General features: G+C 42.6%; 1 protein-coding gene across 1 annotated transcript in view; it reads right to left on the bottom strand.

Moving 5' to 3' along the window:
- The window catches only part of LRRC16A (leucine rich repeat containing 16A), a 228,753-nt gene that overhangs the window by 5,024 nt on the left and 207,707 nt on the right, over nt 1-16,022 (bottom strand). The window contains exons 34-37 of the mRNA XM_009885904.1: nt 14,029-14,461; nt 8,116-8,191; nt 5,036-5,269; nt 2,140-2,274 (exon numbers count right to left, since the gene is read on the bottom strand). Coding sequence (XP_009884206.1) covers nt 2,140-2,274; nt 5,036-5,269; nt 8,116-8,191; nt 14,029-14,461 — 878 coding nt within the window. The remainder of the gene's footprint in view (nt 1-2,139; nt 2,275-5,035; nt 5,270-8,115; nt 8,192-14,028; nt 14,462-16,022) is intronic.

Here is a 16,022-nt window from a genome sequence, read left to right as displayed (position 1 = left end):
TTTCCCAAACAATTTCATGCAAAGCATAGCAGCTCCATAAGGACCTAGAAACCCAATTTTAGCCGTTCTAAATTATTATTGATAAAATTTGTACAGCGCAATGCAGTGGCAACTAGAAAACCCTATGTTTAGTCAAGTCGGCTGTGGAGGTCTGTCTAAGGGAGCAAGGAGTGAGGAAATAACAGTGTCTGACCCCTTTTATGTCAGGATTTGCAAACAGCAAACACGTTTTAAAAATAAAGCCGTTGTCCCTCTTCTCACGTGACAACCACATACTCCAAAACCTTCTCAAATCTCTGCTATGTTAAGAGATTTCTGTAACACAGAAGGACTGTAGTTATGATCCAATATTCCCTGCTTCTCCAATACGTCCCCTCTCATGACAGGGGGACGGGAGAAGGCATATAGCACAGAAACGGTGAGGTTAACCTCACATTAAAATGTACCTGCAACAAGTCCCATTACATCCAGTTATGCAGTAAAAAGGTGTCTCTGGTGAAAAGCTGGTGAGAATACAAGGACTATGGCATATGCAGGTACCAGGCGGCAGCTGAGAGAGTTGTCTTGTGGCAAAAGCCTTTGCCTGCAACCATTCTCAACATGATGGCACCAGTGTAGCGAGTCTGATTCCTAAGCTGTAGCCCAGTTCACCTGTTTCAACACAGGCTCTGATGGGACTTAAGGCAGAAGAATAACAAGGCTCTATTCCGCCTGGCAGCCCTCACAGTGCCACAGCCACCAGGAGGCACTTCAGACACCCTGATGTCTTTTCGGGACCCTGAGCCACAGACTTGGGCAGCTTTTGGCAATGTAGACCATCTGAACCCTCGGTTCTTTCCAGACACAGAGGAAGCCCTTGGGTGTGCTGTGTCCTGCTACCTCTACATAACCCAGTGAGATTGTGGTGGTTCTGCTGGGCTACCTTTATGGCATGAGAGCAGCCCAACAGCATCATACAGGTGGCTGAAGCGAGGCCACAACCTGTAGACAGATACTGCACATGTGCTGACGTGGTCACCAAACGGTAGCCACCACAGCAACAATTTTGCAAGCGGAGCAAACCCCAGATCGTCAGGTATGTAGTTTCATAAAGGAAATGGTAGTTCTAGGAGAGAAAGGGAGAAGCTTCTCAAAATACACCTCTGGACCATCCCGCTTTGGGGATGGCTTTGTCCCTCCTCTCATCTAGAAGGTAGCGGTGGGGTCTGTGGGCAGCACAACTTCTCAGTCTTCACAACCCAGTGTTACGTATCTGCCTTGACTCGTCTGCCCCCATCCTACACTGAAAAAACTGCTGGCAGAGTGTGAAAGGGCACCCCTTTTTCTCACAGCTTAAGTGATGGCAGTCACCTCGGGATGGAAACGGGACTCACTGTCTTTCTTGAGGAGAGTCCCAGCAAGGAAGGGGTCTCACCTGGAGGTGTCCAACCTTGTCATTTGTGCCAGCTAACACCACATTGAGCAGTGTTTCTGTGACTACTTTTCCACGTATCCTATGCTATCAGAGGAAGCCTTAGCTCTTCTGAGGGCCAACTGTGGACCAGCAAACGCATCAGCAAAAGTAGAGATCCAGCGCACACATGAAAAGCAGCAAAGAGAAGGCAGCAGACTACTGTTGTGTGTAAAAGGTACCAAGCCCTGCCCTGGCACACAGAGACTCGCTGCCCGAGGAGGTGGTGAACTTGGTCACATGCAGTGACCCCACAGAAAGGAGGAGTACAGACAGAGCACCAGGCTGGCTGCAAGGAACAAAATCATGGCTGCTTCCCTGGAAATGTGCGGAACTACAGAGCTGCATTTCACATTATTGTGTGTGACCAATACCAATCAGCATCTCGATTGAGACCAAACTAGACCATAATATACACAACACAAAACTCCCTTAGTTGTTCAGCTACATTATTAATACCAAGGGATTAATCTTTCACTTGGTTTGGTCAAAGGAAGAAAATACAGAGCACCAACCCATGGGTGGAGGAGATGGGGAACAGGAGACCAGATACACTTTCCTTGCTCCTTTTTTCCTCCAAATGAATAACCCTCTTCCTTTCCAAGTGAAAACAAATCAGGGGACAATGACACATCGAATTCTAGCAGAAGACAAGCATGCTGGAACAGCAGTTATACCAACACTCCTACCTTCTTGAGAAAATGATCTGACTGTGGGGCTGCTCTGACCATCCTTTTCTTTATCAGAAGGAACTTTCTTCAGCACAGGTGGAAGCAGGGCAACTTTTGGGGAACTAGGGCCAGAGGGAGACTCCGGAGCATCCTCTGTAGAGTACCATGAAAAAAAGGGTGAGAAGTCTTATTTGCACTGTAGCTCACAGAAATGCTATCGTTATGATGGGCCAAAGCTCAACACAATACACAAACAAAAACCAGCTAGAATCTGTGTCAGAAGAAGGATTCAGGAATTTACATTATGTCAAAAGAACACGTGATGGCCCTCAGTCCAGGTGAAAGAATTTTAACGGTCAAAGCAAAGATCTCAATTTCAGCATTTTTAATGGGTACTGCTATTGTAGCACAAATAGAAATCTGTTGGGACCAACTGAATTTCCTGCAAGACATAAGTATGCAATTTGCAAAGAACAGCTGAAAATTATTTTGGATGGATTTTTGGAAATATTTTTTCTATTTATATTTTTATTGTCCTGAAACATAATGAACTGATCAATTTAGATGTCCTGTTTCACAGTCACAAGGCATAAAAGCAAACCAGTGACAGAAACTTCATAAATAGCCTACAGAACTCTGTACTTCCAGGAATAAATTGCCAGTACATAACATGATAGCATCTGCAAAAAGTTTCTAAACAGAAAAAATACTTCGTCCTCTAGACTGTGAGGAAATCTGGAATTTAAATTCAAATCCATAGTTTAAACCATCTGGATATCTTCTTTCTCTAAAAGGCTGGATATGTGTTATGTATGGCAAGTTGACTATCATCTTTCCAGTCCTTACAGGAAGACCTTTTCAGTCTCACACTAGAGACCCTTTGTTTGGACAGCAGGGAAGTAGAGCTTCAATGGATTACTTAAACCGCTTGTATGTTTGCTTCCCAAGAGTAAACAGTGGCATGTGTATGCAACAGAGGAACTAGGAAGATACATTAGTATTGACAGAAGGATAAAGGAACTCAGAATTCCTGTTCCAGGTTCCAGAGAGAACCTGTACTGCTCATCTGTAAAATGAGTTAATTCAGCTGCATACTGGAAATCAACAGGAATTTATCTCACTGTTGAGTAGCCACCTCAAAGGAGTCAAACTTTTTACTTTCAGCACAGGGAAGTGATAACCTTCCAAATGCAACTTGATCTGAACAGACACACCAATTTTTGGACCTTCTCCATGCTTTTGATGGGCCTGTGAGGCCAGCTGCTTTGGGAAGCTCGGTATCAACATATGGATGAGCACAGTGCTTGGCAAACACAGCTATGTATTTCTGAACTAAAGCTGTTACCTGCTTTATTGAGGAACCACTTTCAGGCTTTGATAATTTGTGGACATCTGAGCTGTGCTCCTTTGCCCTCAGATTACCTAGCAAAAATTTGCTACCATTAGTCTGGCCACAGCGCTGGAAACAACAGCGGGAGTAAGAGCGTAACTAGGATTATTGCTTGGCTTCTTCATCACATCGCCTGGTCATGCTTAGCCAGCAGGTTGCTACAAGCACTAGAATAGAAGTTAGACTGCAACAGAGACAGTGCTGCTTTTACTGCCACCCGAGGAGCTGGCCTATTATGAGTAAATATTAATTACTCTCTGTGTTAAACCCACAGTATGCTCTCTCTGCAGGAAACGGGAGCTGGCAGAAATAGATAGCTCAGGTCTTTCTGATACCTAAGATTTTGAGATAACACACTGCCTATTCTACAGATTAAGCATCACCAAATAAACCATGCTTTCCTGTTATATTCATCTTCATGATTATCATTCCCGACACCTCTCACTTTTATGACCATTTCTAAAATGGTCAATAAAACAAATTTAAAGCCATCTAAAACCTGAAGGTGATTCTGTATTTGAACAATATTCTACCCACTGGAGTGCAGAGACCAAGTAATGCTCAGGTTACACATCAAGCAGAGAAAGGAGGCTGCAATATCCTTCTGCCCCCTCCTCCACACCAGAAATGACATCTTTCTAAGGTCAACAGTGAGTATGGGAAAAGCCTAGAGGTCTGTGAACTCTTACAGATGGATACGCTCACACTTTTTCAGTCATTAGTGATTAATAAGCTGTATTTGCCATAGCTACTGGGGGAGTCAGTAACTAGCATTTAATTCCCCTCAAGTGCAGTGGCTGTACTTTGGGAAGAGGGGGTTGTGACATTGGCCTATTAAATAGCGGACAGACAAGTGTATGGGAGATCTGATGAAATATTTCCTACTATTGGAAACCTTGAGATAGTATCTGGGCAGGAGGTTAGGACAGAGCAGAAGTTAATAGTCATTCAAATGGCAGTCTTGCATGGTTATAAAAGCACAGTTACAATTATTTCCAGTCAAAAGAAACAAAGGCAAAACAAGGAAAAAAGTGAGGAAAAAAGCAAATGAGACACAGTTGGTTTGTGCAAGTTATTAAGAATAACAGGTATTTGCTTGAGGGGCGAAGAGCAGCCTGCCAGAAAACCCCAAGGACTTTAGTATTTAGAGCCAGGTGTTTAGAGAAAACAGATATTTTTGTCTGTGCTGCTACAACAGGGCTTTGATGCTGAAGTAGTCTCTATGCTCTCCTCTTCTGCGAAAGCAGGCTAACTCAAAACAGCTTCTCCTCAGGCTATACTATTGCAGATCACAGATTAAAGCGTTTTAATAAGTTTATTTGAATTAGGACAGAGGGAGGTGGAAAAGAAAGATGCAAGTCAAGAGCAAGTGGCTGAAGAACCCGTCCCTCTACATTCAGCTTCTGTTCAGGATGCGGCCATGGGTGTGTCTCCTCCATAGCCCACACAAACACCACTCAGAAGTACCCAGCTGGGGATAACAAATGATCTCCATGATAACAAATGCCCAGAAGAGCTCCTCACCAGTACGAGAGGCAGAGCGTGGTTTCTGCGGCACTGTGGGTCGTCCTGCCAGGCTGGGCTTTGTTGACTGCAGAGGGGGTTTTGGGCTGGTCGGTGTATTGGAAGAACTTCTTGCCTTTGCACCAGCTTCTGCCTTTGGTTCAGCTTTTGAATTTTTTTCTGATGCTGCTGAAATGGAGTCACCTTTATTCAAGGCAAACCGACTCTCTGGAAGGGTCTGCTGGAGTTTAGGCACTAAAAATAAACAGACACATAAAATAAAGTCTCCTGCAACACAGAAAGCTCCACGCGCAGATACGCTTGTGTGGCAAATACCATCATTAGCTCACATATCACTGCTGTGCTGCTGTGTGAGTGTGTAAGAGGACCCCTAACATTTCAAAATCACTGCAAGAAAAGCATCTAAAGCCACCAGTTTTCACATGTGCTAAGCTTCACAATTCAATTGCCTCAGAGGTGATGGCATCTTCCCCTTTTTAATATATTTGGGGCGATGGCTGGCTGGACCTTATTCTCCCTTCATATTTCTGTGAGCAGATGGTACAGCCTACCTGCCGAGAAAGCAGCGATGGATCAGTGGAAAAGGCAGCCTTTGGCTGTTTTGTGCCTCTACAGACAAAACATTGGGTATCCAAGATCAACAGAGAAATCCTGGCCCAGAAAATAAATCCCAAACATGGGATCAGCAGGCTACATCTTTTTATTTGTTGCTTTTAGCAAGCTCTAGAGGAGATTCTGAAACTTAGCCGAGATCAAAGTATTCTTTATATAACACTTTGATTTATCTAATGAAACTGTATATGGATTATGGTTTCCACACATTAGCAAGTTTATCAACATATTATTTATCCTAAACAAAACCCAAAGTATTTATAGACAAAGCTACACTGACTTCCAAGGAATAAATCAGTCCTATCTAGCTGTGCAAGTTGGTAGAAAGCCTGCTGGACTCTAGGTTGCAAACAAGCCAAATGCCTGCCCTATTTTTCTACTCTGCAGCTTTCTGAAGGTTGAAGGATTTTATGCAGCAAGTATAATGAAAAACTTGGAACTTTTACATTAGCTTGGAAATTTCAACAATTGTCACATCTTTATTCTCAGAAGAGAATTACAGGCTAACTGAAATGCAGATTGGTGGCCTGGGTACCTGGCAAAGCCAAGTACGTGCTCACAGATGATGGCCTGACCTACCTACCCGCTATTCCCAGTCAGAAATCCTACTTGTTACAGAAGTGCTGAGCACAGACTTTTTAATGGCAGTAGGAGGGAGGGGAGTGTTGATATAATTTGTTGCAAGTCAATCTCCAATACATTTTTCCAGCTTATGTAGCTGTTTTTCAACCCAGTTGGAGTTAAACTCTGGCAAATCATATAGAGTTGTGTGGCGCATATGTATTTGTGTAAGCACGTGACAGGGAGAGTTCGTGTCTGCATGCATGCAATAGACCTTCATACTGCGAGTGAAACAGCAGGACACCTTCCCCACCTCTGTGTGCGTGTGTGCATACAAAAAAGCAGGCAATATCCTGACATGAAGCAAGGAGTAAAAAACACCCTTATTATCCTTCAGCATCACTACCTATAGTTTTCCTGTAGCAAAATCCAGCAACTTTCTGTTAACTCTCTCTCTTACCTTCCTAACCTCAGGCCTGCTAATATTATTTAGAACCCAGTAAGTTAAAATAAATTATCCCAAAACAAAGACAAACTGTAGTTGCAACATCTAAGAATAGCCTCAGGGGGTTCTCAAGCAAGAGTGGTAAAGAAAGAACTGACAGCTGGAGGCCAAAAGGAAGGGGAATGCACAGTGCAGTGAGGTGGAGGTGAAATGTGTCATATACAGAAACAAGGACCAGAGAAAAATTAGCGTCAGACACCTCCAACTACTTTAATGCCCTGAGCACAGACTATTCTTGCTCCTCTGATTTTAGTTTGATGACATCAGGAGACACATATAGTACACAAGGTCGTCCTCCTCAAAAGATAAGCAGGCTTTAAAAGCGCTGATTTATAGAGTCCAGCATGCTCTGAATATGCTGTCTTTTAAAACTAGCTTTAGAAAGGTACAAAAACTCAACACGGATTTCAGAAGTGTTCAACCAAGTTGACCACACTTGGATTTAGATTTCTGCCTGTTTTTTCAGCCTTGCTTCCGTATATTGCAGCTACTCTACGTGCCGTGCTTGCGGGATCGTTGAGAAATCAGACCTGGATTTCCCCGCTCAGCCCACTACTTTGGTCCACTGAATGTAGCGCACACAAATCACCAGAACTGAATCCCTTTTGAACACTTCACAGGCCACTCCCAGAAGTGTGCAGGTATGCAGAGAGACCAGGCTTTCCTCTTGTACTCGGAAGGCTGTGTTGCAGGCACTGCCGCGTCAGGGCCCACGACTACAGCTTGACAAGAGCCCCTTGACTGGTGCACAGCAGGGCGAGCTGCAGAGGTGGTCAGTGCTGTAAGCCCTACAAGGCTGGACTCCACTTTGGACATGATGGGGAGTCATTCTGTGCATGGGTGCAGTGCCCCAGGGTTTCCACAGCTTCACAGACAGCCATGGCTTTGGTCAAGCTGGCTAAACCCTGGGAAGAGCCAGCTGCCATTGCCTTTTTCAATAGCTGAAAGCCAGGACTACTCAAGCTGGTAGCTGCACTGACTACTATAAACCTCGCAAATTGGTCATATCTAGGTGTATCAGGTGTATTCAGGAGTTTCACTTCCTCATGCACCGATATTTTTGCTGGCTCCTGGGTTCAGCTTCAGCTTTGCTGATCCCATTGCAAGTCAGCCTCCTTTCAAAGGTGCCCCAGGCACACGCACCAAAAGTAGTCTCCCTCCTGTGCAACATGAAGCACAAGAGTGCAGCACAAAGAAAAAGCTGAGCCACCAACTCAGCCGTAGAGCTGACTTCACAGGAAGTGCTGTCAAACAGTACAAAAGGTAAACTTTTCTTCTTCGCTTTGCCTAAGCTTGTATTTTGCTTGAGCGATTGTCGGCACAGGAGAGGAAAGTGAGATTTTTGAGGGTTAGGCATTTTGCATTTTCTAGAAAGGGTTTATACCGGAAAACCGAAAGGTACCTGTACCACTTCCATCCAGTCGTTCTGAGCTCACCGCCGTGTCAAAAGACTCTCTAGTTGTGTCATTCCCAAGTTTCTGAAAGAGTGAGAAAAGCTCTCATATTAATAATATATCTGTAATTAATACAACCTAGTCATTCCGTTAGAAAAAACCCTCTAACTTGGAAGACATAAGACAGAGAAAGCAGTGATAGTAATAAACAGTGGATTCTCTCTCCTTGCTTCTCTTTGAGGTCTTGGAGTTCTAAGTAGGAATAAAACCATGCTGATTTGATAACAATACTGCCACACGTCCAGCATGGCTGCAATGACAGCCTGTCTTCTAAGCTACAGGTATCCTAATGTACAAGAGTTGAAACTAAAGGTGATAGCTAGAAACAGTCTTTTCTTCAAATGTAGCTCCACATTTAAAAATTCCTTGCTTAGGTTTAAAACAAAAAGCCTTTTTCTGAAGATCTAGATTATGAATATAGGACTGCTGAATGGATCCTATGCTCTTCCACATACACGAACAACTTTTTATTTTAGATAAAATAACAACTACAGAAGCAGCAGTGCCCACATATTTACAGGCTTCCTTTTAAAATAAATAGACCTTACCTCATGAAAGGTGTTTATAGCTACCCATCACAAGGGCTGCTGGACTCTCAGCACCTCTAAAGAAAGGGGGCTTCTTGTTCAGGCACTCATGAGTCTTGTTTATCTTGCTGATAAGGCTAAGTCTTGTATTCTCAAGCATAGCTTTCCTAACATCCTGGCCTCAAAAGAAATGGTGTGAAGACTTTTGTCAAATCACAGGTCCAGCCCAAGTGAGCTTGAAACCTGTGTATTCACCAGGAGAAGTTTAGATACGCAGCTGATGTGTCTGTAAAAGAACCAGCTTCCTTTTACTGTCTTACCTGCTACCGATGCTTAAGCAGATGGATAAAAGAGAGGATACAAAAAGTGCATCAAAATAAGGACAGGATATACTATGGCAGAAAACCTTATAAAGGTAAGACTGGGCAAAAAAGTGAGATTTTTTTGAAACTAAAAAAGCGGGGATAGACTTTTGCAGGTAGCTTCAATCTTGACCTCGATTCGCTATTTCAAGACAGTTAGTGCGGCAAATGACTTAAAGCACATGATTTGTGCTAACGACCATTGCATTTGGTTATATATCCACACATAAGTCCTGTTCACATATTCAGGACACTGCTATTACCGCTGCAACACCAACCCTGCATGACTCGTGCTGGGATCTGACTGTCCCACAGCATTTAGAAACCTGCACCGCGTGCCACACAGCGTATGTCAAACATGATCACTGCCCTTTGGAGCTTACAATCTAAAAGATTCCTGGGATAGAATGTAGATAAAAACTGGACAACAGGAAGTATAGGAAGGAAGAGAATGGTTACAAGTAGCAGGAGCACATACTAATTATAGAAATATTGACAGATTTAGAGTCAAATTAGTATTTTAAATATAAACATAAAGGAACGATCGCTAAGTATCCCCGCTGGCCATGTGTCTTTCCCCTGTGGTGGTAATTCAACACAGACATTTCAGGAGAAGCAGATTTTAGGGAGCGATGCAGAATACAGTATGGTTGGCCTTTACAGATTTACTGATAACTCCATTTTCTTCATGTAATACCACAGCTCCTCAAACAAAGCCTCTCTTTAATACAACAACGAGAGGTATGGAGATGCTGAGTGCCCGCCATTCCTGAGTGAGACCTGGCAGGGTAATGCTACCTCCCAACCTCTCCACTAAGTACAGGTGTGCGCTTAAAAAGGCACACTGCATTAAGAAGGATGCTATCAAAATCATCATTAAACTTCCTGCACGGTAAAACTACCCTGATACAGATATAACTATTCACTCTAAAAGATTATATTTCTACAGGTTTTAAGTATAAAATCATCTGTATGTTAAAAACAACGTGTAAGCCAAACTATGAAGTCCTCTGGTCAAAAGTACTCTAGAAATGCCATGACTTGTAGGGCCAGAATGGTAAGATATGGTGCCCATACAGACAAAACAAAGTCCCCTCCAAAGCTAGCAGGAACATTATGCTTTGTACCACTGAGTGAAAACTCAGTTTTTATTCCCATTTCTTGACTGTCATTGTTATTTTGGCTAAATTTTCACCTCTCCACCTCCTAAAGCCATGTGTTGCTTTGTAAGACTGTCTTGGCTATATATTTTCGAATGGAGTACCACACTCCACTTACTGGATTTTTATTCCACACCTTGGAAAAAAAAAAAACCTTTGAGAACTAAATTTACCAACAATTTCTTCATGGAATGTGGATTCTCATTAACTTTCACTGAAACACTCATTTACCTATGTAAATATTGAAGATACATGTGTAACACAGCTACAGTAAATTACTTTTAAAGGAGCTGTACAAGAATATGAAAACTAATTTCATCACAACTCCTTCCTCCCTCCCTAGTTATGGGTCTACTGGGGAAATATGACCATGTACATACAGAGAGAAGTACAAAAGCCAGCGCTGGCATCTATTAGTGTAGTACTTAAAAATGCAATTAGGATGGTAGCTTGTTTGGCTACCTACTGTACACACATTACAAACCGCTTACAGTCCCGAGACAACACGGAACAGTTGCTGCAAAAATTTACTCTGAGCACCTGTCAATCATATCACATAAATGCAAGTGAATTTATCATGTAGATAAATACTGACCAGGCTCTACTTTTAATAGGAATTCATGAAAGGCTGGGAAATACTACAGAGTTGAATATCACTGAGAGTGAATAAACGCATTACAGGTGATCTTGGTCTGCTCATGAAGGTCTTGCCTGAGGTATTTAAAAATTCAGTCTGTAAACACTAGATGGAGCTAAAAGATCTTTTTATGCACGCCTAGAGGCAATGCTAATCTGAAAATATTCGTCTCTACCGTTAACGCCAATTTGCAGGTTGTATTCTAAGCAAAAGAAAACAAAAAAGCATCTACCATCTTTCCATCTACTGTGCACCTGCTCATCACTTGTATCTGTAACAAGACTGCGGTAGGGTATGAATGAAATAGTAAATTCCTTCTGGCTTTGTTTTCACGTAAAATAGCTCAGAATATAAGCAGCCATCTGTACCTTAAAGAAAAACCCAATTTTATATCATACTGGAATTCTAATAAATTTGAAGATGTTAGGGAAGTTGATGTTATACCCATCCTAAACAACGTAACAGCAGTGGGATGCTTTCTTCCATAGCTCAACCATCAGGATACCGCATGATTTTCACCTTCATGAATATCATGAATAAAAGTACAAAACTAAATTGTTCGATATTACAATCTAGGATAAAGTAGGCGAAAAATTCTTTTGAACAGTAGTTCGATTTTGTGTGGTCTGGGCAACATCAAGAATGGATAACCCAGTGCCCTTCTGCATACAGATTCCTATTTCAATTCAGTTTTCTTGTCACTCAAAAAAAAAAAAAAAAAAGACCTACTGTTGCATTCCATATTTTTTTTTTTTTTTTTTTTACAAAATCTAATGAAAAGTGAGATCAAGAAAATATTTTTTTTAAATTCTAAAACAAATAATATAAAAAGGAGAGGCTGTTAAGAAATTAATACAACAATAACTTAAAGAGAACAGGAAACTAATGACAAACCTCAAAGAAGAGGGATAACCTTTCCAACCAGAAACAAAGCAAAGGGTGGAAAAAAATATTGGGAAAAGGCAACAACCTTTCTTTCTGATAGCCTAAATTCAAGTTTTCAACCAATGCTATGAACGCTAATCAACTGAAGCAGACTTTTATTCTCCCCACTAAAAAAAAAAATTACTCATGCTAATATTCTGCCTTAGAGACATCATTCTAGATCGGATTAAATTTAGATGACAGGTGTTAAGAACCTGAAGAGTACCAAGCACACACAGTTTATGCAGTTGTAAAAATTTATATAATCTGGAGTAACTCAGTATTTTATAAGTTATGGGCGGAGCATAGCACTCGTTTAAAATCATATGGCATTTTACTTGGTCTCTTAGAAATCAGTGAGACTATGGATGGGCACTACCCAGCACTAATGAGAAAGGTGGGAATTGCTCATTTCTTTGGAAAAAGAATTTTTATGCTGAGGGTGACTTTAATGAGCCATAGAGTACCATGTTAAATCTGAATCTGCTTATTACAGGACTCCAGGGTCTGCAGGAATGGGGCAGTCCAGAAGGCCAACCATATCCTGGGCTGCATCAAAAGAAGCGTGGCCAGCAGGGCGAGGGAGGTGATTCTCCCCCTCTACTCTACTCTCATGAGACCCCACCTGGAGTACTACGTCCAGCTCTGGGGTCCCCAGTAGAAGAAAGACAGGGACCTGCTCAAGCGGGTCCAGAGGAGGCCCACAAAAATGATCAGAGGGCTGGAGCACCTCGCCTATGAGGACAGGCTGAGAGAGTTGGGGTTGATCAGCCTGGAGAAGAGAAGGCTCTGAGGAAACCTTATTGTGGCCTTTCAGTGCTTAAAGGGGGTTTATAAGATGGGGACAGACAAACTAGATAGAAGGAAGACATTTTTTTACAATGAGGGTGGTGAAACACTGGACCAGGCTGCCCAGAAAGGTGGTAGATGCCCCATCCCTGGAAGCATTCAAAGTCAGGTTGGATGGAGCTTGACTAGATGACATTTAAAGGTCCTTTCCATCCCAAACTATTCTATGATGATTCTACGATCATGGCAAGCACTGTAAGAGCATGAAGAAAGGTAAAAATGAACTTTGGGTGCCTTGCTCAGTCACAGTAAGATAATTATGCAATGTGTTACTAGAAGGAAAACACAGAGCTTGCAATGAGCTTTGCCATAAGGTAACACCTTCCAAATTCCAGGGATAAATGGTGGGGAATGGATAGTATCTGAGCGCACTGCACGACAAAGAGGAAGAGAGGAGGAATGAAAAAAGGCCGATCCTTTGGTAATTTTAGAACATGCCAGCTTCAGCTGGAAGGAAGCAGGGGCCGACAATGAGGAAGTTCAATGGGAAATGGGCATCAGGCAAAACAGTTTGGCACAAAATGCTTTGGAGTAACACAAGGATATTCCACTCCACGTGTTTGTGAAGTGAAGCAGGGTTCCGGCTCAGCATCAGCATTTCACAGACGAGAAAATTAGATAGAGCGAAGCGAATCTGGACACATAACTGGGAATAGATTTATTTTTTTTTTAAATGTATGCTTATTTCTTTGAGTGTTAGTATTTGAAATACAGAAATCAAAGGCATAAAAATAATTAGGTGTAGGACAAAAGGACACAAAAATAAAAAAGTGCAACGAGAAAAGTATAAGCTGAATAGCTGTAAACAGTGTCTGGAAGCCAGATTTACTTCTCTGCATGGAATACATAATTTAAAATACAGTACATCTCTCCATCTTTCTACATCACCTTCCAAAAGAGAAGAGTACAGATAGCTACCACTGTAGTTGACTCTGACAAACACCTGAGGTACCAGTGTGCAGGGAGCACACAGTAAGAGTCTGTCCTAGCTTTACCTCTTGTAAAACATGCTTCCATTACACGTGAACAAACCATGCACCATAGAGTGGAGACATCCAAACTATGACTGCCCCAAAATTACTCTGTAACACATGCAAACAGTTACATGTCCTCTTCTGTGCTTGTGATGGCCTGACATCAAGTGCAAAAGCTGGTGTCACCTCCTCCACAAGAGGAGAGAAAGTGAAGGCTTAAGTGTGCATCTCCTGCTCCACATGTGCAGCCTAGTCCTTGGCCAAGGTATTTATGTTCAACCACCACAGCAGAAAGCAATCCTCTTGCAGGAACACCATAACCCCTGGTAGAAAGCAGGACCGATGTCTCAAGCCCCAGCCACCAACCCTTGTAGACCCAGTCCACCTCCCCTTTCTCATTTTTTCAAAAGAAATTAAATTGTCTTCACCTTTTGAGCAGAGGCTGCTCTCTTCTCCTGCTTGGCTTTCATTTCTGCAAGAAGTCCACTGCCCATCACCTGCACGCCGTACCTCCGGCCTCCTTGTGGGCTTCCTTTGCTGTCACCCCTCTCAGCTTTTGCAGCATCGTCTGGCTGCACCTCTTCCAGCGAGTCTGGCGTCTTTAATTCCTCAGATCGCTCTGTACCACCGTTCTGCTCTGCAGGCTTTACCTCCTTCCTGCTTGTGTCTACAGCTGGACTTTTTGCAGCAACCTTGGGCGAGGAGGGCTCCTCTGCCACCACCACAGTCTGGGGACGTTCAGATTTGGAGCCTCTTGATTTGATTAAGTTAAGGAAGCCACTCTTCCTTGAGTCCCTTTTCTTCTTCTCATCACCGGTTTCACTGGGCTCACTGCTGTCTGAACTTTTAGTTGATGGTCTCCTAATAAAACACACAGACATTTTAAACTCTTCACTCCCCTCCTCCCTCTCTTTTAAATAGTACCAAATTACTTGTCCTGGGCAAAGCCAATCTTTTGTATGATCCATCGGTTGCCCTAGGCTCAGCCATTAGCTGGCGTCTTTAAATTAAAAACTGGACAATTAACATTGATCATACTGTCTTGAGGATTCCTATGCCGGCCTTGTGCATGGTATAATGAAAAGAGGGAGCCATTTCATCTGCACTGGGCACCCAGCTGTTTCCAACACCAGGGAGGTGTTGCTTCAGTGGAGCTCTGCCCAAGCTGTCTATGCACATACAATTTCACTCCGTTTCCACAGTGAGCTACCTCTGCTTTGTATCTGCCCATTAGTAAAAGGATAACAAGTGATCCAGGCACATGATTTACAGCTTTTGGAGGATCTTGTCTGTTAAGGGCCCTGCTTGAAAGAGGAACTAGTTGGCACAGCCACCTTCTCTCAGTAAGGAACAGAAAGAGATCACCTTTATAGTGTTTCCATCCCTCCTCAAAATAAAAAAATAAAATAAAAAAAAAAAATAAAAATCAACACCCAAACAACCCACCTCCCAGTAAGATTTTCTACAGGCATCTTATGAGCAGAGTATTCACATTCGAGGGGAAAGTTGGGCACAAAACACATCTGCATACAAGCACCCCAACTGGAGAAAGAGCCAGTGGTGCAACAAATGGAGCAAAGAACCCTAGCCACGGGCATGGCCAGGGATGGGCACACAGGGATAGTGTGAATTCACGGGGACATCTGAAATGAGTGGCTGGCAAGCGCCCAAGGGAAGCACAGGAGGATGCAGTAGTCCGCGAGCACCCTGAACTTAACCTGGCTAATCCATTTTTCAAAGCTACCATAATTTCACCACTACACATAATGTATCACACGTAGCTTCACATGTCACTGTGGGTATTTATAACTCACAGTGACTTTAAAACATTTGCTTTTCCTGTCACAGCTATCTACCATTTAACACCTACCATTTTCCTTAATGGGTGTCACATGCAGCACAGAAAGGGTCATTCCAAATGGTCTGGAAATCGCCCTAGCTTTCCCATTTATTTAGGCAAGTATTTGTGTGTATGTGTCTCTGTGTGGGTATGTGCACGAACATGCATGAACGCAAAGATATCTAGATCCATGGTTCTGTAAATTTACAACCAGCTACAAAGCAACTGTCTAAACTGTATAACCCTTATAGAAAGCTGAAGACGACATATCTTTCAGATTAACGTATTGCCTAAATCTGGAATACTACAAATTGGTCAAACACAGCTTTAATATATTTCTAAAAGAACATAAATCTACTCTCATCTATCAAAACACTGTGCCCAATGGCAGTCCTTACTAGACAGAGATGCTCGTGTGTACTACCAGCACTAGAAAAAAGAGTCTCAACCAATACACAGCTCTGTTTCAGCTCTAACAAGCTCCACTGAAGGGTAAAATGAACTCAACTGAATTATAAAAATACACACTAGTCAATAATCCCCTCCACATGGCATATTAAAGCAATTTATTGCAAAGTAGTC

This window comes from Charadrius vociferus, unplaced genomic scaffold, assembly GCF_000708025.1.
Source record: "Charadrius vociferus isolate BGI_N301 unplaced genomic scaffold, ASM70802v2 scaffold195, whole genome shotgun sequence".
Classification (NCBI taxonomy): domain Eukaryota; kingdom Metazoa; phylum Chordata; class Aves; order Charadriiformes; family Charadriidae; genus Charadrius; species Charadrius vociferus.
Note: the sequence above shows the minus strand (reverse complement) of the source record. Positions and strands in the feature narration are given on the sequence as shown.